General features: G+C 43.6%; 1 protein-coding gene across 1 annotated transcript in view; it reads right to left on the bottom strand.

The window, feature by feature from the left end:
- The window catches only part of ABCG5 (ATP binding cassette subfamily G member 5), a 33934-nt gene that overhangs the window by 6692 nt on the left and 1319 nt on the right, over positions 1-25923 (bottom strand). The window contains exons 3-11 of the mRNA XM_039232407.1: positions 18080-18216; positions 17906-18004; positions 12673-12805; positions 10510-10649; positions 9407-9536; positions 8728-8941; positions 8440-8645; positions 7530-7668; positions 2866-3051 (exon numbers count right to left, since the gene is read on the bottom strand). Of these exons, the coding sequence (XP_039088338.1) occupies positions 2866-3051; positions 7530-7668; positions 8440-8645; positions 8728-8941; positions 9407-9536; positions 10510-10649; positions 12673-12805; positions 17906-18004; positions 18080-18216 (1384 nt within the window). The remainder of the gene's footprint in view (positions 1-2865; positions 3052-7529; positions 7669-8439; positions 8646-8727; positions 8942-9406; positions 9537-10509; positions 10650-12672; positions 12806-17905; positions 18005-18079; positions 18217-25923) is intronic.

The following is a 25923-nucleotide window of genomic DNA, read 5'->3' as shown; positions in this document are numbered from 1 at the left end:
TCGTTTTTTGGCCTTTTGGCTAAGATCAAGTGTAGAAGATGTCATGTGTGTGTACGTAGACATCTACAGACACACACACAGGAATACTGCTCAGTGATGAAAAAGAATGAAATGCTGCCATTTGCAACAACATGGATGAAACTAGAATGTATTACGCTAAGCAAAATAAGTCAGTCAGAGAAAATCAAATACCATAATTTCACTCATATGTGGAATTTAAAAAACACAACAGGTAAACATAGGGGAAGGGGAGGAAAAACAAAAAGAGAGAGGGAGGCAAAGTATAACAGTTTTAAATACAGAGAACAAGGTGAGGGTTGCTGGAGGGGAGGTAGGCAGGGTTATGGCCTAAATGGGGGATGGGCATAAAGGAGGGCACTTTTTGGGAGGAGCACTGGGTGTCAAATGTAAGAGATGAATCACTGGATTCTACTCCTGAAACCAGGACTACACTGTACTGGAACTAACTTGAATTTAAATTTTTTTTTTTTTTCTAGGAGAGAGAGAGAGACAGCATGAGCAGGGGAGGGTCAGAGAGAGAGGGAGATACAGACTCTGAAACAGGCTCCAGGCTCCGAGCTGGCAGTCAGCACAGAGCCCGACGCGGGGCTCGAACCCACGAACCGCAAGATCATGACCTAAGCGAAAGTCGGATGCTTAACCGACTGAGCCACCCAGGCGCCCGACTTGAATTTAAATTTTTAAAAAATATGGGCGCCTGAGTGGCTCAGTCGGTTAAGTGTCTTACTCCAGCTCAGGTCATGATCTTACAGCTTAGGAGTTCAAGCCCAGCATCAGGCTCTGTGCTGACAGCTCAGAGCCTGGAGCCTGCTTCAGATGCTGGATCTCCCTCTCTGTCCCTCCCCCACTTGTGCTCGGTCTTTCTCAAAAATAAACATTAAATAAATTAAATTTGAAAACAATTAAGGAAGGCTGCAACCTAAGTGGCACTTGATGGCTTCCAGAGAGCTGATGGCCAAGGGAACGGCAGGTAGGCTTCATGCAGGTGCCAAAGGGAGACCAATGGGTCCATGAAAGACACAGGGAGGACAATCAGGCTACACTATAGAAATCCCTGGAGTACTTTAGAGAGGAAGGAATCATAGATCTAAATCTGCGGACATGGGACTGTCCACATTATATTGTTAAATGCAAATTTAACTCCTTCACAACAGATAATCTTATTTTTTATTAAAGATCATATAAAAGTCTAATAAGATGCAAAACAAAATTTAACTGAAGGTTGCGATCCTTCAGGTAACTTTTTCTTCCTTATACGCTTCTGTATTGTGTACATTTTTTCCCCAAGAACTTGCATTATTTTGTAAGCAGAAAGAACAAAGCTATTTCTGTTTGTGTTAAAAGGAGGAGACAGCCAAAATTGGAAATATTTGCAGGCAGTCAGTCAGAGAAGGTGAGAACATGAACTTTATGATCAGGAGGTTGATGTGGCCCTTGAAGAGTAGATTTTCATTTCAGTGATGGGAGTGGAATCCAGGTGAAGCCTTGGGATGTTGAGGTTTTGCAAAAACCCCAAGAGCCTTTGGTAATGTTGGCCAGTGCCTCTCTTTTCAGAACAATGAATTCCCTTTTCCTACCAAGCAAATACACAAAATAGTGCCAGACCATCTGGAATAGGGAATGACTCACATAGTCAAGTGGAGATTCTGCCCAAGGTTGGGTCAATACCTTGGCTGGCTTGATTGCATACCCCTGGGGTGATCTGACTTGAGCATATTATATAGATGCTAACAATCCACTTAAGCAACACAAATATAGGGTAATCGTGGTGCTGTAAAGATAATCTTCCTTGACTGATCAAAACCATCTCACTTCACTTTGTAATACTTCACTTTACAGAACTCACTACAGCTTATGATCACTACTTATGATGTGTCTTCCTGTTGATTATCTCATTTGTTCCTTATACTCCCCTGAGGCAGGTGGGCCCGAGATCATTAGCTCCATTTTATAAGTGAGGAAACTAATAATTTAGATAGAAGTGACTTGCCCATGTGGCAGCTAAGTGCCAGAGGAAATCTTTACCTTAGGGTCAGCCCTCTCTCCAGGGAGCCACGTGTGGCCTGGGAGTCTTCATAGTGCTCTGACTGCAGCAAAGTCTGAGGTGAGTTTAAGTCAAAGAAACAGCCACCTTCACAACATGTCCTCAGGGACCCATAGTGTGCTTACAGGTCCTGCTCACATTACCTGCCTGGGACCACTGTCACCTTTCTAAAAATTTTCACCCTTTCTGCTACTACTTTTTTTAAATGTATGTATGTGTGTGTGTGTGTATTTTTTGCTTAAAAAATGCTGTTTATTATAGAAATTTATAAAATAAAGGAAAATGTGAAGAAAAAAAATATTACCCAGAGATAATTACTGTTAACATTCGGTGTGTCATCTATTCCTAGTATTTTCTTGATCAGTCCTTTATCACGCAAGCTCTTATCTGACTGTTCTTACTTCCTAAAAGTAACTGGGAACTGAGAAGAAGAGAGTCTCCACAGGGCCAGGGCAGAAAAAATTATGAATTAAATGCATGCTATTTTGCTTGTAATATAGGCAGTGAGTTTTTCTGGAGGATGGATTGGTCTTCCTCCTCTTGTTATTACATGTGAATCATATGGATAACATGCCTCAATTGTCATTTCCTGAGTCTCAGTGTGAAGATATTTTACTCAACAAATGGTAAACAGTTCAATGTCTAAATAATAATGGTGAGCAGGCACTATAAATACTCCAGACCATAAGGTGATACCTTTAGTCACATCACATAGCTCTCCTCTGGAACTCCTTATAATTAATCGAGTGATGATTAACAACAAATCATCAATGGAAATCCTTTGAATCACCATATCTTACCTTATTAATCCAGATCCCACAAATATCCCAGCAGCAGAGAGCAGAGCCACCATGCTGTTGACCACATTTGGGTTTTGGACCATACCAAGTAGCACAAGACTTAGAAATTCACCGATTAAGTGGGGAACCAAGAGAGCAGCAGAGAAATACCCAAATCTGGCAACCTCAGGATATAAGCCCAGAGTCCTAGAAAAACATAAGATCGTTAGTTTCCTCCCAAGAGTTATTTAATAAAAATACCCCACTTGCCTTCTATGAATAAGCCCATGGTGGTTAGTGGGTGGGAAGCATTTGCAGGATAAGCCAAAGCCCCCTTTGAAAGGCCTTTTTGGAACAGAGCCAACAGTGGAGACCATTCATTACCACACACTGTTTCTGTTGGCTCCAACTTAGTGTGCCTTTTCCTTTTAGAGCTCCTTCAGTTCTCATAGGAAAATATTAATAGACAGTGGTCACAACTAGTGCAATAAATAGATTGTTGAACTCTGCAGGCTTCTCTAATTAACCATGTTCTGCCTAGTTAGCGCTGCTCCTACCCTAGCTAACCTACTCTGCCAGTGCTAAGGGCTCACTCCTTGGGCTTCTCTGCCCCTCCATCCCTGCACTTGATCCCTGTCATGTGGGGTTGTTGCCAGCGTGAAAACCCTTCACTCCCTCCATGGACTCCATTCCATTCTTGTCTTTTATTCTACCAGCCCCTTCCACTGATTTGATCTTCATTTTCTTATAAACATTCTTTCTCTTTCTCCCCTATTATTGCCAAGTCGATCCTATCTACTTGCTCCTTGACTTCATGTCACCTGATTCCACTATGCCTACCCTGCTGTACTCAGGAAATGTGATCTGTGAATTATCCTATTTTGCTATAGTTTCATCTATTCTCCATTGGTTTTTCCAGATGCTGTTATTTACCATATCTTAAAATATCCATTCCCTGAGCCTGATAACCGTGTGAGCAATTGCCTTCTCTTCAGCCTACCCTACGCCACCAAGCTTCCCAGGCAGCATCTGTGTCTTCCATCTCCCTCCTTGTTCCCTTGTGAATGTGACTTTGCACCCCCATCAGTGTATCAAAGCTCCTTTCTGGAAGACTGCCAATGACCTCCTAAATTGATGCCTCATCTCCTTGGACCTCTGCAATATGAATGGGTTTATTATACTTCCTTGAAATGCTCTCCTCCCTCAGCTTCTCTGATGCTTCCTGGTCCTGCTTCTCCTTCTACCTCTCTGACCACCCTTCCACTTCCCACACACTGAATGTTCCTCCTAAGGTTTACACATGGGGCACCTGGGTGGCTCAGTCAGTTAAGCGTCTGACTTCAGCTCAGGTCATGGCCTCATGGTTCGGGGGTTCAAGCCCCATGTCGGGCTCTGTGCTGACAGCTCAGAGCCTGGGGCCTGATCCTCAGTCTGTGTCTCTCTTGCTCTCTGCCCCTCCCCCACTCATGCTCTGTCTCAAAAACAAAGAAACGGGGGCACCTGGGTGGCTCAGTTGGTTAAGCATCCACCTTCAGCTCAGGTCGTGATCTCATGGTTTGTGGGTTCGAACCCTGCCTTGGGCTCTGTGCTGACAGCTCGGAGCCTGGCTCTTGCTTGAGATTCTGCCATCTCCCTCTTTCTCTGCCCCTCCCCCACCCACATTCTCGCTCTCTCTCTCGCAAAAATAAAACATTAAAAAAAAGAAACGTTACAATTTTTTAATTAAAATATAAACATTAGGTTTGCACTCAAGACCACTTTCTCCCCTACCAGTATTCTGTCCTATGAAATCCATTCCCAGGCCTTTACTCTCTCTTTTTCTTTCTGCTGCAGTCTCCCACCCAAACCTCAGCATGACGTGTCTAATCTGGTATCCTGTAGCATACCAGATGCAACATGTTCAAAACCAAATCTGTGCTCTTTCCTGGCAAACCGAGTCAAGATGTTGTCACCATCTCATTCCCTCAGGTGGAAAACTCAGGCATTATCTGTGACCTTACTACCAACAAATCCATAGTTCCTAAGCCCATTTGATTCTACTTTCCTAGCATTTCCAAAGGACTCCCCTACTGTTGCCACTGCTCCTCAATCAATAGGGCCTCTGCCTCTCCCACAGCCTGCTACCAAGGCATGCCAGCCTCCCTCTCTAGAGTCTGTCACAGATGGGTCACTCACTGGTTTAGACTTCTCTCCTAGGTCCCATCCCATTATCAAACCCACTTCAGCTCCTTAGCCTGGCATTTGCCACCTCACCAGAGGCGCCAGTCAGATCTTTCACTACTCCTTCCAATCCTTCATTCCCACGGCACAAGTGCATCTTTTCTTTGGAAAGGTCTTACGTGGTTTTGCTCCTGAACTTATGCCCCTGCTCCTTCTTTTCCTGGAATGCCCTTGCTCCCTTTTCTATTCATTAGAATGCTGCTTATCTCTCAAGTTGTCCTTCAAGAGTTGCTCTTCCTATTCAACCAAATGGGCTCTTGGCCTCTTTTTAATTAGCTGGGATTGGGAAGATAACCCATCTGTACCTCAGTGTGCTCACCTAAAAACAAGGATAATTATAGTACCACCTTTATAGAATGGTTGAAGGATTACATGAGTTGATATATTTAAAGCTCTTAGTGCCTGACATAAAGTGCTCAATATGTGTTAGCTGTTATTATTGTTACATTCCTCAGCATAGTGACTGTGCTTCTTTATAACACTAATCTTACACTTTCTTGAATTAGTCATCTGGAGATTTATGTCTGCAATCCATCATAGGAAATGCTTTAGGGCCAGACGTATTTTGGAATATGGCAATTTACAGATTTTGGAAAGTCTATACACTACACAGACCGTACTTATCACAAGTGGAATCAGGGACTTCACCTGTAACCAAGCACATCAATATGTCTGCTAAACAGGAGTGCTGATGTACAAAGAACATCATGTGGGTTCACATCTGATTTTGCCACTGAATTCATGTCAGTCATGCTGTGAGAAGAGTTACAGATACATCCTAGCTTTCAGAGATGTTTAAGTTTCAGAATTGCAAGCCTGAGGGCAGCACCTCCTCTTCAATCCTCTTTGAGTCTTCTGTCGCACCTCATATTGTGCCTGGTGCTTAGTAGGCATTCAACATTGCTGTCATTTACTCAGAGTGTTTGCTACACTGCTAACAGCTATGCTACCACTGGAACGGATTCTTTTTATATCTGACTTTAATAAAAAACAGTCATGACCTGTATGCTTACACTGCCCTGTTATCTTAAATCTTGCAGAACTAACTTTCTCATGGGCAGTGTTTCAAATACTGTGTGGTCTTCAAAATCAGTGCTTCACAAATTTTAAAGTGCATATGAACCACCAGGAGGATCTTGTTAAATGCAGAATCCAATTCAGTAGCTGGGCCTGAGATTCCACATGTTAAACAAGTTCCAAAGGATGGTCTGTGGGCTACACTGAGTAGCAAGAGTCTAAATTACCAAGGTCTTCAATTTTCAGCCAACTTTGATTTACTCAAAAATGGTCAGGTTATAAAAATCTGCTCCTGGATCATTCAGCCTGAACTAGACAGGCTCATGCTTTACATCATAGATTAGAGTCCACATGTTCTATCAGAGAATGAGGCTCCAGCAGGTCCAGCAGGGAGGTCCCTGCCATCGCCCTCAGTGGGGAGCCCAACCTCTTGCTAACTCAGAGCAAGTGGCTTTGCCTCTGTCACTCTCCAGAGTGATACCGACTTCTAAGCACCTGCACCAAAGACCTTCCCAGTCTTCGTCTGGGAACTCAAACTGACAAGGCCCTGGTTTGTCTTTTACTTATGTATCACTTAATTCCTAATAATTATTGATATCATATATCACGGGTCTGACTACTGGCTATGTTAGGAGCACCTGTATTATTTAGGCACTCATGAAATCCCATGGCTTGAAGACAACATTTCAAGAACTGCCTGAAGTTCTCCTGGGATGACAAGCTGGGCACATTTACACTACTAGAGTCACAGAATACCAGGTAATGCCCCCATCTTTTCTTAAGAGAAAGCCATAGGGATTAGGGAAGATATTTCTCCCTATGACGATAAATCATGCAAATAACTCTACACATCTTCAGATTTATATCTTTTAAAAGCTGTAAGAAACAAAAAAACCCAAAAAGAAGCATTGTCTATAAGCCATCAATCAAAACCTAACAGTATCAGGGATGCTTCATGGCTCCCCAGTGCCTCTTCCCATACCCATTCTTCCATTGCTCAAGCCCCCTCACACCAGCCCAACTGCTATATTGCAGGTGGGTCAGCTGAAATGTCAGGCAGAGTTGCCATTCCAGCTGACAGGTGCCTGGAACCTTGCTTAATGTTGAGCCATGCTTAACAGCTGCTTGCCACCTCTACCCCTGGGTCCCAGCTACTTAAGAGCAATCTTCTCTGGCCTGGCTCTGCTGCAGATGTGGGACGTGCCAGTCCCTGGCACATGTAGTCCTGCTGGTCTGCTCTCAGGTCCCATGTAGCCTCCAGCTGGGTTCTTTTATGTCCTGAAGAACAGGACATTGTACTAGACATTGATGGGCAAAGACAGACCTCCAGGGCCCAGAGCAAGGACTTGTCCACCCTGGAGCTCCCCCTCCATCAGGCCCAGTGGCCATCTGGGACTCCCCAGGAGGCCTGGCCCAGAAGGACTAAACACCTTTGAAGAAAGCCTTACCAGTAGCACACACTGCTGAACAGCATGGTAGCAATGACACTGAAGGGGAGGACGTGCAGCACATAGGCCAGCAGCATCTGCCACTTCTGGTACAGGCCATCTTGGCTCTCCTGGTCGCTGACAGCTCGCAGCACAGGAACTGGGCAGGGAAAGCAGGTTTCAGAAAAGCTGGTCACCACACAGCTAAGGAAGGAGAGCTAGCCCAAACAACCTGAGGCTGCACGATGGGGACCAGCCGGGACTCCCTAGTCCCAGAAAGAGGGGGACCTGCCATCCATAGAACTATAAATATATTCCACCACAGAAATATACTCTACCTGAATTACCATATGGTTGCAACGGCTGTCATAATTTATTTCCTTCTCTCTAAAAATCATGGGAAGGGTGTCACAAATTCAAGAACACACTTACAAAAGGACCATGAATGATGTGAGGTACTTTGTCCTCTTTCTGTGCAGGGTTTTGGCACAGAACATCAGGCAACTAGGTATTGCTTATGAATTCTCTGAGTTTGAAAATTAGGTGCTGGCTATCCTAAAATAGGCTCCAAAAAGAATTTAACAGTGCAAACTTGGCAGATATCTGGGTTCCCAGGCACTGTACATCCTAATGGCCAAGATAGGAATACCAGGGATGACCTTTTTAAAAAATAACCTTCCCAAACCCTGCCCCATCAGTAGCTCATAACTTCGTGTTTCCCTGGATCCTTAGACCCTCAGAAAGATCTACCTGGTGAACTAATTCACACTCAGATATCAGTAACTCAGTAGTTACCGTTCCCCAGGGAGAGAATCTGGAGACAGCCAAGTTCAGCTCAGCAAAATACCCTTATTTCATGGAGTGCTGCAAGGTGCCAGATGGAGAAGAGAGGAAGTGCCCCCCGCCCCCAGCCCTAGGCATGGGCACGTACACAGATTCACAGCGTTGAGCATGCCTGTGTATGGGGTGGCACCCACAAACTGGTATAGAAGACCCACGCGATCCTGGACAGCACCCTTCAGCACATCATTCTGGACCCGCAGAAGGTAGAAAATGACGAACAAACCCATGATCAGATTCTGAACAAGACGCATAATCACTGCCAGCTTATTTCTCAGTAAGTTTCTGGTCACTCTCCTGAAAACCAAACAACCCCATTTTAATTCCTTTTCTTTCATTGGTGCATGTCTAACCACCTAAAACGGGCTGAGGCTCTTACCTCAAGAGAACACTCAGTTTAGAGAGAGCTCCAGGAGAATCTTTGGTTTTAAAAGGAATCACTGGCAATGTTTTCAAGTGTTTTGCTCTTTCAATATTCTCCAAGGTTTTGTGATAAATTGCTGATTCTTTGTAGGCAGATTCAATCATCTGGACTCTCCTGTAGGTTTCTATTTCCCGTTCTTTGTTTTGGGTATCCACTGATGTCAGGTCCACTAATTTTTTTCCAAAAGAAGTCATCAATGAGTTTTTAAATGCAAATATATGCACAATAGCTTATAATGCATGTTTCATCTTTGATTCCAGGGTACTAGCCCACCTATAAAATCAGAATGTTTTCTGTTCATGCCCACCTATAAAATCAGAATTATTTTAAGGTTACCTGCAAGGCCTTGAGGATACAACTGGGGCTGCTGTGAGAATTTAGAAGCTCAGCTATTTTTCTCTGACAAAGTGGATGTGCACCCATTTGAGAGAGATCCCCCACCTTACATTCTGAAAGGTCACCTATCAGATGGCATATTAAGGTACCTAGCTAGCCAAACTAATTCCTTAAAGAGTGAAAACACCAAAACAAAACCGAGAACAAAATCCACCAGTGCTGTTGACATCCAGGCAGAAATCTGAGATGATAAAGTTTAATAAATATTCTTAACGGGAAAGGTGAAAAAAAAACTTACTATAAAAGTCAAAAGGGTTTGAATGTTCAGGACAAGGGTAATTGCAGCCATTGAAGAAATCAAGCATTTCCACTGGTGTCCCACAGAAAACCAGCTCTCCGTAGCTCAGAATGGCGATTTTATCAAAGAGCTGATTGGAAAATACATGGTGTTAGTGTATAATCAGGTTATCATATTCTTCTGGAGAATAAATTTCCAAGCAGTGAGTCCTTGATTATCTCAGTCATGCATCAGTATTCTGACTGTTCCCACTGGAGACACACAGAGCGTGTCCCTACTTTTTTTTCAACCTGGGTTGCCTCTGTGCACAAAGCTGTATCCAGCCTGGGTTCAGCATCGTATCTGGGGCAGAGGAGAACTCGTGGAGCTGGTCAGTGGACCTGAGTTTGAATCCCAGTCGTGGCACTGAGTGACCTTGGACAAGATGTTCATGTATTTAATCTCAGATCCTTGTCTATAAAAGGCAAATAATATGGGGCACCTGAGTGGCTCCGTCGGTTAAGCGTCTGACTTCGACTCAGGTCATGATCTCATGGTGCGTGGGTTTCGGCCCCACATCAGGCTCTGTGCTGACAGCTAAGAGCCTGGGGCCTGCTTCAGATTCTGTCTCCCTTTCTCTCTTCCCCTCCCCTGCTTCACTCTCTCTTTCCCTCAAAATAAACAAACATTAAAAAAAATTTTTTAAAAGGCAAATAATAGCTCCCTAACAGTATCCTGGGAAGATGAAGTAAGATTTTTGGAAGGAAATCTATATGATTTAGTGGAAAGAAACAACCTTTGAAGCCAACGGGACCATGAATGCTACTTCCAGCTTCTTTACTGTGTGGTACTGACTCAATTTGGCATTATTTCTAAATCTCCTTCTTCTCTATTATATAACAGTACTGATATCCACCTCATAGGACTGTTGTGTGCACTAAATGAGTTAGTGCAGAGAAGGTATTTGGTACACGGTAGGTGCCCTTCCCATATCAGGAAGCCCATATTGGCTCCAACTGCTCTGGCTGACAAGTATTAATCTCTCCTTCATGATCCCCATCTCAACACACACACATCTACCCACCTCTGATGAGTTAAGCAGGAACAAGAGATGTCCCTCTCACCTCGAAGAGCTCAGAACGTGGTTGGTGAATGGTGATAATCACAATGCGGTCCTTGCGAGCCAGCTCTGCCAGGACGACGACGATCTGATTGGCTGTCATGCAGTCCAGGCCTGTGGTGGGCTCATCAAACAACATGACCTCTGCAGGCAAGGAAGGGTCAGGTTTCTGAGTCACTAGGCTTTGGACTCTAAACTCAGAATTTTATTATTATTTATTTTTAATATAACTTATTGTTAATTTGGTTTCCCAACAAGTGCCCTCCTCAATGCCTATCACCCACTTTCCCCTCTCCCCCAACCCCCATCAACCCTCAATTTGCTCTCTGTGTCTGAGAGTCTCTTATGGTTTGCCTCCCTCCCTCTCTGCTTGTAACTATTTTTTCCCCTTCCCTTCCCCCATGGTCTTCTGTTAAGTTTCTCAAGATCCACATATGAGTGAAAACATAATGGTGTGTTTCTCGGACTTATTTCACTTAGCATAATACCCTCCAGTTCCATCCACATTGCTGCAAATGGCAGGATTTCATCCTTTCTCATTGCCAAGTAGTATCCCATTGTATACACAAACCACATCTTCTTTATCCATTCATCAGCTAAAGGACATTTAGGCTTTTCCCATAATTCGGCTATTGTTGAGAGTGTTGCTGTGAATATTAGGGTACATGTGCCCCTATGCATCAGCACTCCTGTATCCGTTGGGTAAATTCCCAGCAGTGCTACTGCTGGATCACAGGGTAGTTCTATTTTTAATTTTCTGAGGAACCTCCACACTGTTTTCCAGAGAGGCCGCACTAGTTTGGATTCCGACCAACAGTGCAAGAGGGTTCCCATTTCTCCACATCCTCACCAGCATCTATAGTCTCCTGATTAGTTTATTTTAGCCACTCACTACCTGTGAGGTGGTATCTCAATGTGGCTTTGATTTGTATCTCCCTGATGATGAGTGACATTGATCATGTGTCTTGGGTCTGTTGGCCATATGGATTTCTTTGGAAAAGTGTCTATTCATGTCCTCTGCCCATTTCTTCACTGGGTTATTTGGTTTACAGGTGTGGAGTTTGGTTAAGCTCATAATTTTGCATAGTTCTTTATGGAGATGTCCCATCCCATCTTACCCCATGCAAACAGTATGCTGTGAGAAGAACTGCATGTAAACTGGCTTTTGGCCCAAGCCCAAGAGAGAGAACCTGACCTAAGAGGACCCAGCTCCCAGCTGCAGAGGACATTTTGGCTTTAATCCTTGAGGGAACAGGCAGCAACAAGGTCAGGCCTCTCACATGGTACTGTGGATTATTGGGGCTCTGTCCAGAGGACCAATGACAAGGAATGAGGGCTGGTGAGCAGGCACCAAATTGTTTTCAAAAGGTTGAGAGGAGGCTGGTTAAAAAGACATAACTTCACCTCATGTGGAGCACTTTCCAACACTGACAGGGTCTCTGTGCTGTCAAAAACTCTGACCCATAAAACAAAGTCCGAGGTGAGACAGGGAGTTAGCTTCTTTAGAGGGTTTAACTGTGGCTCTTTCTACCCAGAAAGTGAGAAGGGCTCTTAAGAACATCTCTCTTTGTCTTCTGGTGATCAACCACCATCTGAAGAACAGGTCTGCCTCAGTGTAGTATCCAATGCAGTATGGCCTCTTCTAGATGCATATGTAAGTGCTGCAGTTCCCCCAGTGGTGGGGAGAATGACCAAACCCAGCAGGAGAGGCAGGTGACTGGCTACCTCATCTTGATACTTCTCCCTCCAAAATGCACACTTTTTTGTGTATCAAAGTCCTGCTTTAATTCCTGCCATTGCATTATTACCTCTAGTCACACCAAAACTCACGGTCTTTCCACAGCACACACAGTGGTGCTGCTCTAGTGAGAAGTCAGGATGGCCAGGCCCGTGTGTTCATGGAAGACCTTCACTGAACATTAAAATGCAAATGCAGTGTTTCCAAGTCTAAGAGCTGTTTTGTACTTGGATGGTGTGATGGCATCAAGAACTACATAGTAAGTATTTCCAAAGAAACTGGGTCCCCGGTTTGAAGTTAGTGAGGTCAGTTCCACACAAACCCCTTTCCAAATGGAGACTATGAAAAAAGGGACTGAAAACATCTGCAGACGTATGGCAGAAACCAATGGAAGATGGGCAGCCGCCAGTAGTTCTGAGTCCCACTTACTGGGATCCTGGAGGAGCTGGGCTGCGATGGAGACCCGGCGCCGCTCACCACTGGAAATTCCCCCAAGGTTGTAATTGCCAATCAGTTGATCTGCCACGTGGCTCAGGCTCAGCTCCACCATGACTGCGTCCACCTGTTTGAGACATAGAGCCCGGTAAGGCTGGTCACTGCTGGGCTGCAGCCCTAATTCATTGCCTGCAGACAGCATGGGAGAGGCAACAACACACTGCCCTGGAGTGCTCAGTCACTGTCACCACACCCTAGGGAGAATGTGCCTATGATGATAAAATCCACTTTGGTCTAAATCATACTACATGTATCAGATTAAAACAATGTAGCTGTTTTTCAGAAGTCTCTAGAGCAACAAAACTGTTTACATTTGTTTCAGGGAAATTCACCAGGGAACAATGGAAACTTCATTGGACCCCTATTTTCAAATAAAACTTTAAAAAAAATTTTTAATGTTTATTAATTTTTGAGAAGGAGAGAGAGAGAACACAAACAAGTGGGGGAGGGGTAGAGAGAGAGGGAGGGAAACACAGAATCCAAAGCAGGCTCCAGACTCTGAGCTGACAGCACAGACCCCAACGCAGGGCTTGAACTCACGAACCATGAGATCACAACCTGAAGCTGGATGCTTACCCAACTGAGCCACCCAGGCGCCCCTGTTGGGACTCCTATTTTCAGATGCTGCATTAAGTCCAGCATACAGAAAGATTCCCCAAAGGCATAGTTACACTATAGCTTTTTAAAAATATATTTGTGGGGCGCCTGGGTGGCTCAGTCAGTTAAGCGTCCAACTTCAGCTCAGGTCGTGATCTCACAGCTCATGAGTCTGAGCCCCAGGTTGGGCTCTGTGCTGACAGCTCAGCGCCTGGAACCTGCTTCCGATTCTGTTTCTCCCTCTATCTGGCCCTGTCCTGCTTGCACTCTCTCTCTCTCAAAAATAAACATTTAAAAAAATGTCTGTTTTTTGAAATTTTATTATAATAAATGTTTTATATGCCAAAAAAAATCTAATTTGGTTTGCACTAAACCTGACTACTCTTACATAACCCAAATGAGTCCTGGAGTCCCACATGGCCCACTCTCAGTGTGGTTTTGCATCAAAAACAATCCAGCTATCAAAAGTAAGTAAAAATAATGCCAATTCTTTATTTGAATCTCTTTAAAGACTTTCCTGGGGACCCAGTTTATTATCTACAGCCATACTTCATGTCCTGTCCCAGTTCTCCTCTACTTCTCTTAGACTCTGCTGCTCCCTGACACCCTTTTTATTGCTCCTTCTCAACTTCCTGACAACAACTAGAAGAATTTTGTAAAGAAAGTTGGCCTTTAAATGGCCCTCCCATTCCTTCTTTCCTTCCTCAAGTTAGCCCATCTTCAGAGACTCTCAAAACTCTACTTCTGGCTCTGCGTTGCTTGATTACCCCTACATAGGGCCCTACACAGGGCCCTGGGGAAAGCAGCTAGAAAGAGACTGAAAATACTTACATATATGGTAATGAGTTGCATTCCCTTATCTAAAGAGATTGTGTTAGTTCTATCATGAAAAAAGAAACAAAACACTGCATTAAAAAATAATAACAGGGGTGCCTGGGTGGCTCAGTCAGTTGAGCTTCCTACTTCAGCTCAGGTCATGATCTCACAGCTTGTGAGTTCAAGCCCTGCATCAGGCTCTGTACTGACAGCTTGGAGACTGAAGCCTGCTTCAGATTCTGTGTCTCCTCTCACTGCCCCTCCACTGCTCGCATTCTGTCTCTCTCTCAAAAATAAACATGATAAAACATATAACAACAAAGTAGGGGCGCCTGGGTGGCTTAGTCAGTTAAGCACTCGACTTTAGTTTTTGGCTCAGGTCATGATCTCACAGTTGTGAGATCAAGCCCCATGTCGGGCTCATTATAGAGTGCAATGCGTTCTTGAAATTCTCTTCTTCCCTCTGCCCTCCCCCACTCATGCTTGCTAAAAACTTAAAAAAATAACAACAAAGTAGATTGGAGTAAAAAAGGAGATGATCTGTGGAACAAAGTTCCAGAGGAGCCAGGAGTGGAATCAAAAGCATAGAGGAAGGTTTGACCACAAGAAGGAATATATCTCAAGTACATCCAAATGAATAACGAGGTTAACAATGCATAAATAAACCAGTATGATGATCTACTTTGGAAAAAAGAAAGGTCTCTTGCCATCAGAGCAGAAGGATCCTGGAACTGAGTTCTGCTTGACATGTCGAGGCTGATACGCTCACCCCCCAGGGGAGATTCCTGAGCCTCCCTTTCATCTGCTCTGCAACACCTAGAAGAAAGGAGTAAACTTGCCTTTCTGGATCAGAAGGGATAGAGAGAGGAGGCATTTATTTAACCTGTTTCAGATGTCACATGCTCTGTCCCAAAGCCTCTCTCATGAAGGAACCCTTGGGATTATTGGGATGCATTGGGATCATCAATTTCTATGCTATGTGTTCTCAGATAAACTGACTCATTCCTCACATCAACTCCAGGAGAGATGTGTTATTATTCTGTTTATTATAAGGGAGGAAACAGATGCTCAGAGAGAAGCATAACTTGCCCAAGGTCACACTATTAGCAAGTGACAGAGCTGGGACTGAGAGGGTTGTCTAGATTCTCAAGTGGCACATGAAGCACAAGGTTTAACCCACAGTCCAGCAGACACGGCCTGCCCATGTCAACCACAGCTTTATGTTCAGGTTCCTCAGAGGAAAGGTCTGCTGTGCTCTGCTATTATCACCATTTTCTTCTCCCTAAATTACTTTGTCCAAATTTTACACTCTGTGGACTAGATTTGCTTAGAAAGTACTTTCAGGCAGAGAAACCTTTGCAGGACTTTTAGGGGCTGCCAGTGCCAAGAAAACAGTTACCAGGGTGGGACGGGGGGGTGGGGGGAGGGGGGTGTGGGGGGAGTAGGAGAATTTTGCCCTCAACTTACTGTAAGGCATCCATGAATTTTCTGAATATTTATATATATGTGCATTTTCTGGGGAAGAGATCCATGGCTTTCTTAGATTCATTCTCTCACTGGGATATGTGACATAAGTAGATCACTAACTCAGAAGAATCAGTTTATGACATCACTTCTCCCACCCTGGTATCTTCTGCCCTTTTTAGAAAGAGAAATACTAAAGCAAGCAGAGAGAAAGTCCGGAGATGGACTCATCTGTCACTCACTGTCAAGGCTAAGTCACATGAACATGCCTGGGCTTCAGTGTGAGCTGAACTAGACCTCCATCTTTTCTCATCACAAGGGGGCTCAGGAGATCCCAGGAGCTCAGGGAGGCATGACAGAGCTAGACAGCCTAGGTTCACATCCCAGCTCTGCCATTCCCAATTGTCTGATCTTAATCTTGTGTGTCAAGAGATGCCTCCCTCATAGGGTTGATGCAAGAATAAAATGCAATACTGTGTGTGAACAAAGCCTGACTAATGCCAGCCAGCTAGGACAGTTCAGAGTACAGACACACCTTGTTTCACTGCACTCTGCTTTATTAGGCTTCACAGACAGTGCATTTTCTACAAATTAATGGTTTGTGCCAACCCTGTGTCAAGCAAGTCTACTGGCACCATTTTTCCAACAGCATTTGTTTATTTCACATGTCAAAGTATTTTCATTTTTTAAAGTTTATTTTTATGTATTTTGAGAGAGAAAGAGAGTGAGCAAGCATGGGAGGGGCAGAGACAGAGAGGGAAACAGAATCCCAAGCAGACTCTGCACTGTCAGCACAGAGCCAATGTGGGACTTGAACTCACTAACCGTGAGACTATGACCTAAGCCAAAATCAAACGTCTGATGCTTAATTGACCAAGCCATGTAGGTGTCACTAAGACATTCTTAAACTAAGATGCGTACATGGTTTATTTTAGACATAATGTTACTGTACACCTAACCGACTACAGTATGGTATAAACATACTTTTACATGCACTAGGAAACCAAAAAATTCACCTCACTCTATTGATTTTGGTGTTTGCTTTACTACAGTCGTCTGGAACCATGCCTAGAGTATCTCCAAGGAATGCCTGCAGAATAGAATAGCAAGAACCTTGCAATGCATTCTGAGCACTCTAAGGTAACCTCCAGGGAAGAGAGCTAGGTATCCTCTTTGAGGGCCAGGCCCCTTGCTAAGACTCCTCTGGAGTAAAAGCTATCCTCCAGCATGGTCTAGAACTCTCAAACAGAAGAATGCTCTTTACTTACCCGGGCATTTTATCTAACAAATCTACTGGGACTTGGGACACGGCTTAGACCTAATTCCACTCTCCAAGCCCTGTCTGAAAGTCCAATGCCAGGGGCAAATTGAGCAAGTTCCTGGGACAGACCTAGCAGTGCCTGATAAAGATGGAGCACCCTCAGCTGAGATGTGGAGGATTTCTGGGGTACCCCAACAACACTAAAGGCAGCCAGCCTTGGAGTCTGGACTGCAGATATAATTTGTGTGCCTGGGAGGAACCTCACTGTGGCTTTGCTGAAGCCTCTGAGGCAGATGTTGCTGGTCTCCTCTGGTGACTCTGAGGGCCTATTTCCCAAGGGAAGTGTGTCCGCTTCCCAAGGGAAGTAGATGGCACACCCACCTACACACCCTCAGTCCCTGTGGGTTTACATTTGACTATTTCTAAACTAGATACATTTAAAGAAACAGATTGAAACCTAGAAAGAGTTGACAAGTCAACAGATCATTAATTTAATCCAGTTTGGATGAGGCATGTTCAAAATACTTCAAAGGAGAAAAATCTCAATAGGGCTACACAGCAAAGTACAGTGAGGAAAATATTTATTCAAACACTGAAGTCCTAAAACAATCCATCCAACAGAAATATAATAAAAGCCACATACATAATTTAAATATTTTAGTAGTCACATTTTAAAAAGAAACAAAATTAATATAATTTACTTAACCCAATGCAGTCAAAACACTACCATTTCAATCTGTAACCAGTATTTTAAAAATAAGATATTTCACTTTTTTTCCCCCAGACTAATTTCTAAAAAAAATCTGTGTGTTTCCCACTCATAGCACATTTCAATTGGGCTGGACCAGGTGTCAAGTGCTCAAAGCCACAGGTGATCAGTGGCTGCTCCAATGGGTGGCACAAATCCCTACTAAAGAGGTGAAGAGTGAAGGGGAGGAATAGGTAAGTAAGTGGAAGGAAGGGGGGTGCAGAGCCATCACAGGGTGATCTCCTAGGGGACAGGGCTACAGAAGGCCAGATGCTACCCACCTTCTTCTGGAGGAAACCTGGGGAGCAGCGGCGGACAGCCAGCAGTGCCGCATAGCGCAGAGTCTCCCGCACGGTCAGGTTGCTCAGCAGCGTGTCACTCTGCGAGAGAGAGAGGCATCAATGTGGCAGTGGCAGAGACCAGGCTGCAGTAGCAGGGGCCAGGGGTGTGCCCACCTGCTGGACATAGGAGAAGCAGTTCTGGAATTGGTCCCTGTGCAGCAGCTGGCCATTCACGAACACCTCCCCAAGGAAGGTCCCCTTGCGTCTCAGCCTCCCAGACATGGCATCTAGCAGCGTGGTTTTCCCCGAGCCTGGGAGACAAAAAGACAAGGCCCAGGACGACTCCCTCCATGAGGCATTGCGAGGCCATCCCCAGACCCTCTGGGGGCCCCTGGTCTAGCACTGAGTTGCTCTCTCTTTAGCCTCCTGGGTCAAATGCTCGTGGCACCAATGAGTCTTTCCAGCTTGTCTGGAAAAGTCACAGAGACGAGGCATTTCTTTTATCCCAGTCAGGACTGGAGGGGCTCTGTCTGCCTGTTTATCTGCTTCTAAAGCTGTTCTGAGTTGAAAAGGAAAAAATAGGATTAGAATAAAAAGAAAGCCTAGGTTCTTAGAAATGTTTGGATCTAGCACATCTAAATTTTTCTGCACTCAGCTCCCCCCACCAGGGATTATCTAGTGGTTCCTGAAAGTAGGAAACATTGCCTAGAACCTTGATAATCAAATGTGGTATGAATACCAGCAACATCACCTGAGCACTTGTGATGTTGAATGTAGAATCTCAGGCCCGAGCCCAGGCCTGCTGAATCAGATTCTTATTCCTGTGTGTGTGTCTGTGTGTGTGTGTAAAATATATACTTTTTTAAAGTTTTTTTATTGAGAGAGAGAGAGAGAGAGAATAAGCCGAGGAGGGGCGGAGAGGGGAACAAAGGATCTGAAGACGATCTGTGTTGACAGCAGATAGCCCAATGCTGGGCCTAAACTGACGAAACATGAGATCATGATCTGAGCAAGAGCTGGATGCTTAACAACTGAGCCACTCAGGTGCCCCTAAATATATTTTTTAATGTTTATTTATTTTCGGGGAAGGGGTGGGGCAGAGGGAAAGGGAGAATCCTAAGCAGGACCTGCACTGTCAGCGCAGAGCCTAGCACAGGGCTCCATTTCATGAACAGTGAGATCATGACCTGAGCTGAAATCAAAAATCAAATGCTTAACTGAGTGAGCCACCCAGGTGCCCCAAGATTCTGCTTTTTAATAAAAATCCCTGAGTAATTACCATGCATATCAGAGTTTCAGAAACCCTAACTGGTCAAGTCTTTTGGTAAAATCAAGTTGGCCTCAGCCTACACTGAGAGCCTTGGGCATAAGCCAGCTGGTTGTCACTAACAGCTTTCCCTTGGTTTCATTTTTCTAGTGTTAGAGATGAGGTGATACAGTTAGGATAAGACAACACCTGGCCCCTCGCTTTCATACTGGACACAAACTACATGAGCCCAGAGAGTCAGGATGCGTTAGCAGGGCCAGGCTGCTAAGAAGCTAATAGGTAAGAGTTTCTGAACTGCCTAAAAGGATAGCAAGAGAATTCTACCAAGGATATGATGATTTATGTAAAATCAAAGAGATCTTTTATTCAAAAACTGTAAAGAAATTGCTTGCTGCTGTGAGGAGTACAAAGATGAGTGAGCCAACTCCATTAGCAGTGGGGTTCTTATCTAACCCATGGGGTGACCAAGCTCAGAGGTAGCTCCAGAATGTTCAGTAGAGGTCAGTGTGGGAAAAGAGGGGAGGGAATATAAAAAAAACAAAATGTGACTTCATTTGGGTTGTCTTTCAAAACATGCTCTGAAATTTCCTAGTCATGATCCTAGGCCTTGTATGCGGTTCCTCTAACTAGAAGCTTCCTTGGCCTTCTGTTTCTGGATTTCAACCTCAGTTCTGACAGAAGCTCCAAATATTTTGGGGTCTGGATTCCAGTCCCATCACATCAAAACTGGCCTCCCTGAGGTCATCAAGGTTGCCTCCTTGCTGCTCTATCTGGTGGGCCCTTTTCTCCCAGAAGCATTTGATACTGTTGCCTGCCTGGCTCTATAAATCTCTCCCCCTTGGCTCTGATGCCACTTCATCCTCTTTGTTTCATGCTGCTGGTCTGGCTGCTCCTTCCCAGCCTCCTGGGGGTGACACTCAGGGTTCCCTCCTGGGCCTTCAGCTCTTCTCACATTATCCACTCTCACTAAGCAACAATGAGCACCAACTTACCAGCTAGCATGCAGGGGAGCCACTCTGCACGTGGACTCTCCAGCCCTGCCCACGCCCTCAGAGGACGGCAGCCCTGCAGACTTCTGACTACAACCTCATGAGACACCCCAGACAGAACTACCCAACAAAGTCACTTCCACATTTCTGACTCATAGAAACTCTGAGAAATAATAACGATCTTTATTGTTTTAAGCCACTTAGTTGTGGGGTACTTTTTACATAGAAATGGATAGCTAAACTCTTTTTAAAGACATTTCAACTTTATTACTTATTAACTCATTAGTCATTGACCAGCAGGATGAAACAGTTTATTCAAAAAAAAAGAATAGAAGAGGGGCGCCTGGGTGGCTCAGTCAGTTAAGCATCCGACTACGGCTCAGGTCCTGATTTCACGGTTCATGGGTTCGAGCCCTGCATCGGGCTCTGTACTGACAGCCAGCTCAGAGCCTGGAGCCTGTTTCAGATTCTGTGTCTCCCTCTCTCTCTGACCCTCCCCTGCTCATGCTGTTGCTCTCTCTCTCTCTCTCTCTCTCTCAGAAATAAATAAAACTTTAAAAGATATTTTTTAAGATAAATTCTTCAAAAAAAATACAAGAAAAAAATGGCTGTACGAAACTAGTATGTATAATCAGTGGAAAATAAAAGGTCAATAAGATGCGGGGTGCCCAGGTGGTTCATTCGGTTAAGTGTCCTACTTCAACTCAGGTCATGATCTCATGGTCTGTGGGTTCGAGCCCCACATCGGACTCTGTGCTGACAGCTTAGAGCCTGTAGCCTGTTTTGGATTCTGTGTCTCCCTCTCTCTCTGCCCCTTCCCTGCTCATGCTCTGTCTCTCTCTCACTCTCTCAAAAATAAATACATATTTTTTAAGAAATTAAAAAAAAAAGAATAAGATGCAAAGTTAGACACAAAAATGCATAATACCCTGGAATATGACACCAAAAGTACAAGTAACAAATAAAAAAATAGACAAACTGGACTTAATGAAAATATAAAAATTCCGCGCAGTGGAAGACACTATCACCACCATAAAAGGGCAACCCACAGAATGGGAGAGATATTTGCAATCACATATCTGATGAGGAATTAATATCCCAAATATAGAGAGAGCTTTTAAAAACTCAGAAACAACAACAGCAACAACAACCCAATTCAAGACTGGGCAAAGGACTTAAATAGACATGTTTCCAAAGAAGATATATGAATGGTCAATAAGCATGTGAAAAGATGCTCAACATTACCAAGCATTAGGGAACTACAAATTAAAACTGCAATGAGATACCACTTCACACTCTTAGGATGGCTACTATCAAAAAAATGGAAAATAAAAAGCATTAGTAAGGATGTAGAGAAATTAGAACCCATGTACAGTGTTAGTGGGGATATAAAATAGTATAGCCACTGTGGAAACAATAATAGTTCCTCAAAAACTTAAAAATAGAATTACCATATACAGCATTTCTACTTCTTGGTAGAAGAAGTAGGAGAATTGGGAGCCTGGGTGGCTTAATTGGTTGAGCATCCGACATCAGCTCGGTGAGTTCAAGCCCCAGGCTGGCCTCTGTGCTGACAGCTCAGAGCTTGGAGCCTGCTTCAGATTCTGTGTCCCTCTCTCACTCTGCCCCTCCCCTGTTCATGCTCTATCTCTCTTTCTCTCTCAAGAATAAATAAAACATTAAAAAAAAAAAAAGTAGAAGAATTCTGCTTCTTGGTAGAAGAATTGAAAACAGGGTTTCAAACATATTTGTATAGATACATCTTTACTGCATGATTCACAACAGCTAAAATGTGGAATCAACTCAGGTATCCATTAATGGACGCATTAATGGACGAACAGAGCAGCAAATATGGTATAGATACCAATGGAATATCATCCAGCTTTAAAAGGGAAGGAGATTCTGATATAGGCTACAACATGAATGAAACTTGAGGACATTATGCTAAGTGAAATAAGCCTGACACAAAGAGACAAATACTGTATGACTCCACTTTATGAGGCTGGGTTATCAAAATCATACAGACAAAATATAATGGTGGGGCTGGAGGCAAGAGGAATGAAGTGTTGTCACTTAATGAGCATAGAGTTTGTTTTACAAGATGAAGAGCTTTGCAAGAGTTTCACAAGATGGATGGTGGAGATGGCTGCACAACAATGTGAATATATTTATTCACAATGAATACTGTACACATTGAGCTGTACACTTAAAAATGACTAAAATGGGTGGTGCCTGGGTGGCTCAGTTCGTTAAGCATCTGACTTTGGCTCAGGTCATGATCTCACAGTCCCTGAGTTTGAGCCCCGCATCTGGCTCTGTGCTGACAGCTCAGACAGAGCCTGGAGCCTCCTTTGGATTCTGTGTCTCCCTCTCTCTCTGCCCCTGTCCTGCTCAAACTCTGTATCTGTCTCAAAAATAAAATAAAAATATTTTTTAAAAAGTGGTTAAACTGGTAAATTTTATGTGTACTTTACCACAGTAAAAAAAAAAAAAAAAAAAGAAAGAAAAAAAAAAGAAAAAGAAAACAAAAGGTTAATGCCCTATAGAGCAATAAAATCATGACCTTTGGAGTTATCTTCCCTAAACGGACAGAAATTGTTTATAACTAAATAGTCCTCTACAAGGGAGCAAACAGCTCAGGGTCTAGATCCCAACTGATAGCAAATAATGAGTCAATTATAGTTACCCTCCTCTGGAATGTTGGGTGACCCTACGCTGGCTTACATTAGAGCATTCTGTTGTGAGACTTTGAATGCCTAAGTCTTCTTTTGCTTCACTAATAAAGATTTGACAAACAATGCTATGTTAGGTAAGACACCAGTGAAATCATATGTCATTCTGTGAAACGCTAATTGTTAAACGCTAACTTATTAATAGAATTGATTTGTTTACCCACATATTCAACAAATAGTACTAATCACCTACTGTGTGGCTAGTCCTATTCTAGTTGTTGAGAATACAGGAAGAAAACAAAACAGAACAAAACAAAACCTCCCACCGTAGGATATTTGCAGTCTACCGTGAATTTGTGGCCAATATAAGAGGACAGACATTGTTATAAAACCATGATTACATATCATCACAAACCAGCCTATGAGCTCCCAGATCAAGGCCTCCAACCCACTGTCCTGCTGAGATGTGCATGAAGCATTAATACTGGCCTGTGGGACACCCTTCTGAGAATGTGAGGTCATTCTTTGTTGTGTGTCCACACCACTCTAATCCTATAGAAAGAAGACAATAAGCAAAAAAAAACCTATAGGAATAACTCAGATTTTTTTTTTTTTAATGTTTTATTTATTTCTAGGAGAGAGAGAGAGAGACAGCGTGAGCAGGGGAGGGTCAGAGAGAGGGAGTCACAGGCCGAAACAGGCTCCAGGCTCTGAGCTGGCAGTCAGCACAGAGCCCGACGCGGGGCTCGAACCCACAAACCGCGAGATCATGACCGAAGCGAAAGTCGGACGCTTAACCGACTAAGCCACCCAAGTGCCCCAGCTTTTCTTATTTTTAAAGAAGAATGTAATAATTATCAAAAGGAAAATTAGAATGACCCTGGATACATATAGTTAGAAATAGTTAAAAACTGGAAACAGGAACTGACAGGAAATCTCAGCAAAGAATTAACACTTTTAGTCAGTGAATTCCTTCTCATTTAATCTTAATGCTACTATTGCCGCCCAGGTGTTCACCTGCTGTAGCAGGGGAATGGCTATGAATTTAACTCCCCAGGACAAATGAGGCTGACCGTGCTTGACTTTTGCACAGACTTGTGTTACCCATTGCTATTACAGAGAATGATGCAAGTAGGTAATGCTAGGAAATGTCAACAATTCAGTGCAACCAAGAACTCAACCAGGAAGCTCCTCTGAAGCCAGTTTATCAGAATCATTTACCCTGAAAGTATATAGGATAACCTGTGGTGTCCATGCAGATCCCCTTGTCAGGGTCATGCTGAGGACTCAACAGCTGTGATCCCCATGGGGCACTGCCCTCAGATACAAGGATCTGCCTCTCTGGAGGCAACACCTGCCCAGGGCAATGACAGGCTGACATACGGACACAAAGACAGTGAATTCAGCCTCAACTGTCAGATGACCTCAGAAAGAGGAGGATAAGTGGAAAATGAGCACGAAGATAGCCTCAGTGAAGTGTGTAATATTTAATTCCTTGGGGCACCTGGGTGGCTCAGTCGGTTAAGCATCTGACTCAGGTCATGATCTCATGGTTCGTGGGTTCGAGCCCCGTGCTGACACCCAGAGCGCAAAGCCTGGAGCCTGTTTCAGATTCTGTATCTCCCTCTCTGACCCTCCCGTGTTCATGCTGTCTCTCTCAGAAATAAAGCATAAAAAAATTTTTAAAAAAAGAATGTGATGAAAAGATGCTCAACATAATGCATCATCACGGAAATACAAATCAAAACCACAATGAGATACCACCTTACACCTGTCAGAATGGCTAAAATTAACAATTCAGGAAACAACAAATATTAGTGACGATGTGGAGAATGGGGAACATTTGCACTGCTGGTGGGAATGGAAACTGGTGCAGCCACTCTGGAAAATAGTATGGAGGTTCCTCAAAACATTAAAAATAGAACTACCTATGACCCAGAAATTGCACTACTGGGAATTTATCCAAAGGATACAAAAATACTGATACAAAAGAGGGCACACGTACCCCAATGTTTACAGCAGCACTATCAACAATAGCCAAATTATGGAAAGAGCCCAAATGTCCATCAACTAACAAATGGATAAAGATGTGGTATATATGTACAACTGATTATTATCCCATGATCAAAAAGAATGAAATCTTGCCATTTCCAACAACATGGATGGAACTAGAGTGTATTACGCTAAGCAAAATAAATCAGAGAAAGACAAGTATCATATGATTTCAGTCATATGTGGAATTTAAGAACCAAAACAGATGAACATAGGGGAAGAGAAGGAAAAATAAGACAAAGAGACAAACCATAAGAGACTCTTAAATGCAGAGAACAAACTGAGGGTTGCTGGAGGGATGTTGGGTGGGGGGATTGAGGCTAAATGGGTGATGGGCATTAAGAAGGGCACCTGTTGGGATGATCACTGGGTGTTTTGTGACGATTCACTAAATTCTACTCCTGAAACCATTATTACATTGTATGTTAACTAACTTGGATGTTAAGAAAAAAAAAAAAAGACACAAAGCAAGTGTAACATAGATGTTAAAGATTTGATAAAGCAAAAAGTTTTCTGGGGTTTTGTTTTTTAAATTGTTTAATGTTTATTTTTGAGAGAGAGAGAGACACACAGAGCGTGGAGTGGCAGGGGAGGGGCAGAGAAGAAGACACAGAATCCAAAGTAGGTTCTAGGCTCTGAGCTGTCAGCACAGAGCTCAATGCAGGGCTCGAACCCATGAACCATGATACCATGACCTGAGCTGAAGTTGGAGGCTTACCTGACTGAGCCACCCAGGTGCCCTGATAAAGCCAGATGTTAATACATGAACATTCTTTATTCTCTACTCTTGCCTGTATATTTAAAATACATCATAAAATAAAATGGATATGGTGTTAAGTGGGCATCTTTGTACTTAATTTTTTTTCCTGCCTCTGAGCACAGTATAAAGATCAGGGAAATTGTGTTTACTGAGTACCTCTACATGCCAGGCACCATGCTAGGGGCTTTCCATACTCTGAAATACGAATTAACTGATATGTTAGGCAAGACTTTATTCTTATTTTTTTTTTAGTTGATTTATTTTGAGAGAGAGAGTGT

This window comes from Hyaena hyaena, unplaced genomic scaffold, assembly GCF_003009895.1.
Source record: "Hyaena hyaena isolate Hyena2069 unplaced genomic scaffold, ASM300989v1 scaffold_64, whole genome shotgun sequence".
In the NCBI taxonomy this organism is placed as follows: domain Eukaryota; kingdom Metazoa; phylum Chordata; class Mammalia; order Carnivora; family Hyaenidae; genus Hyaena; species Hyaena hyaena.
Note: the sequence above shows the minus strand (reverse complement) of the source record. Positions and strands in the feature narration are given on the sequence as shown.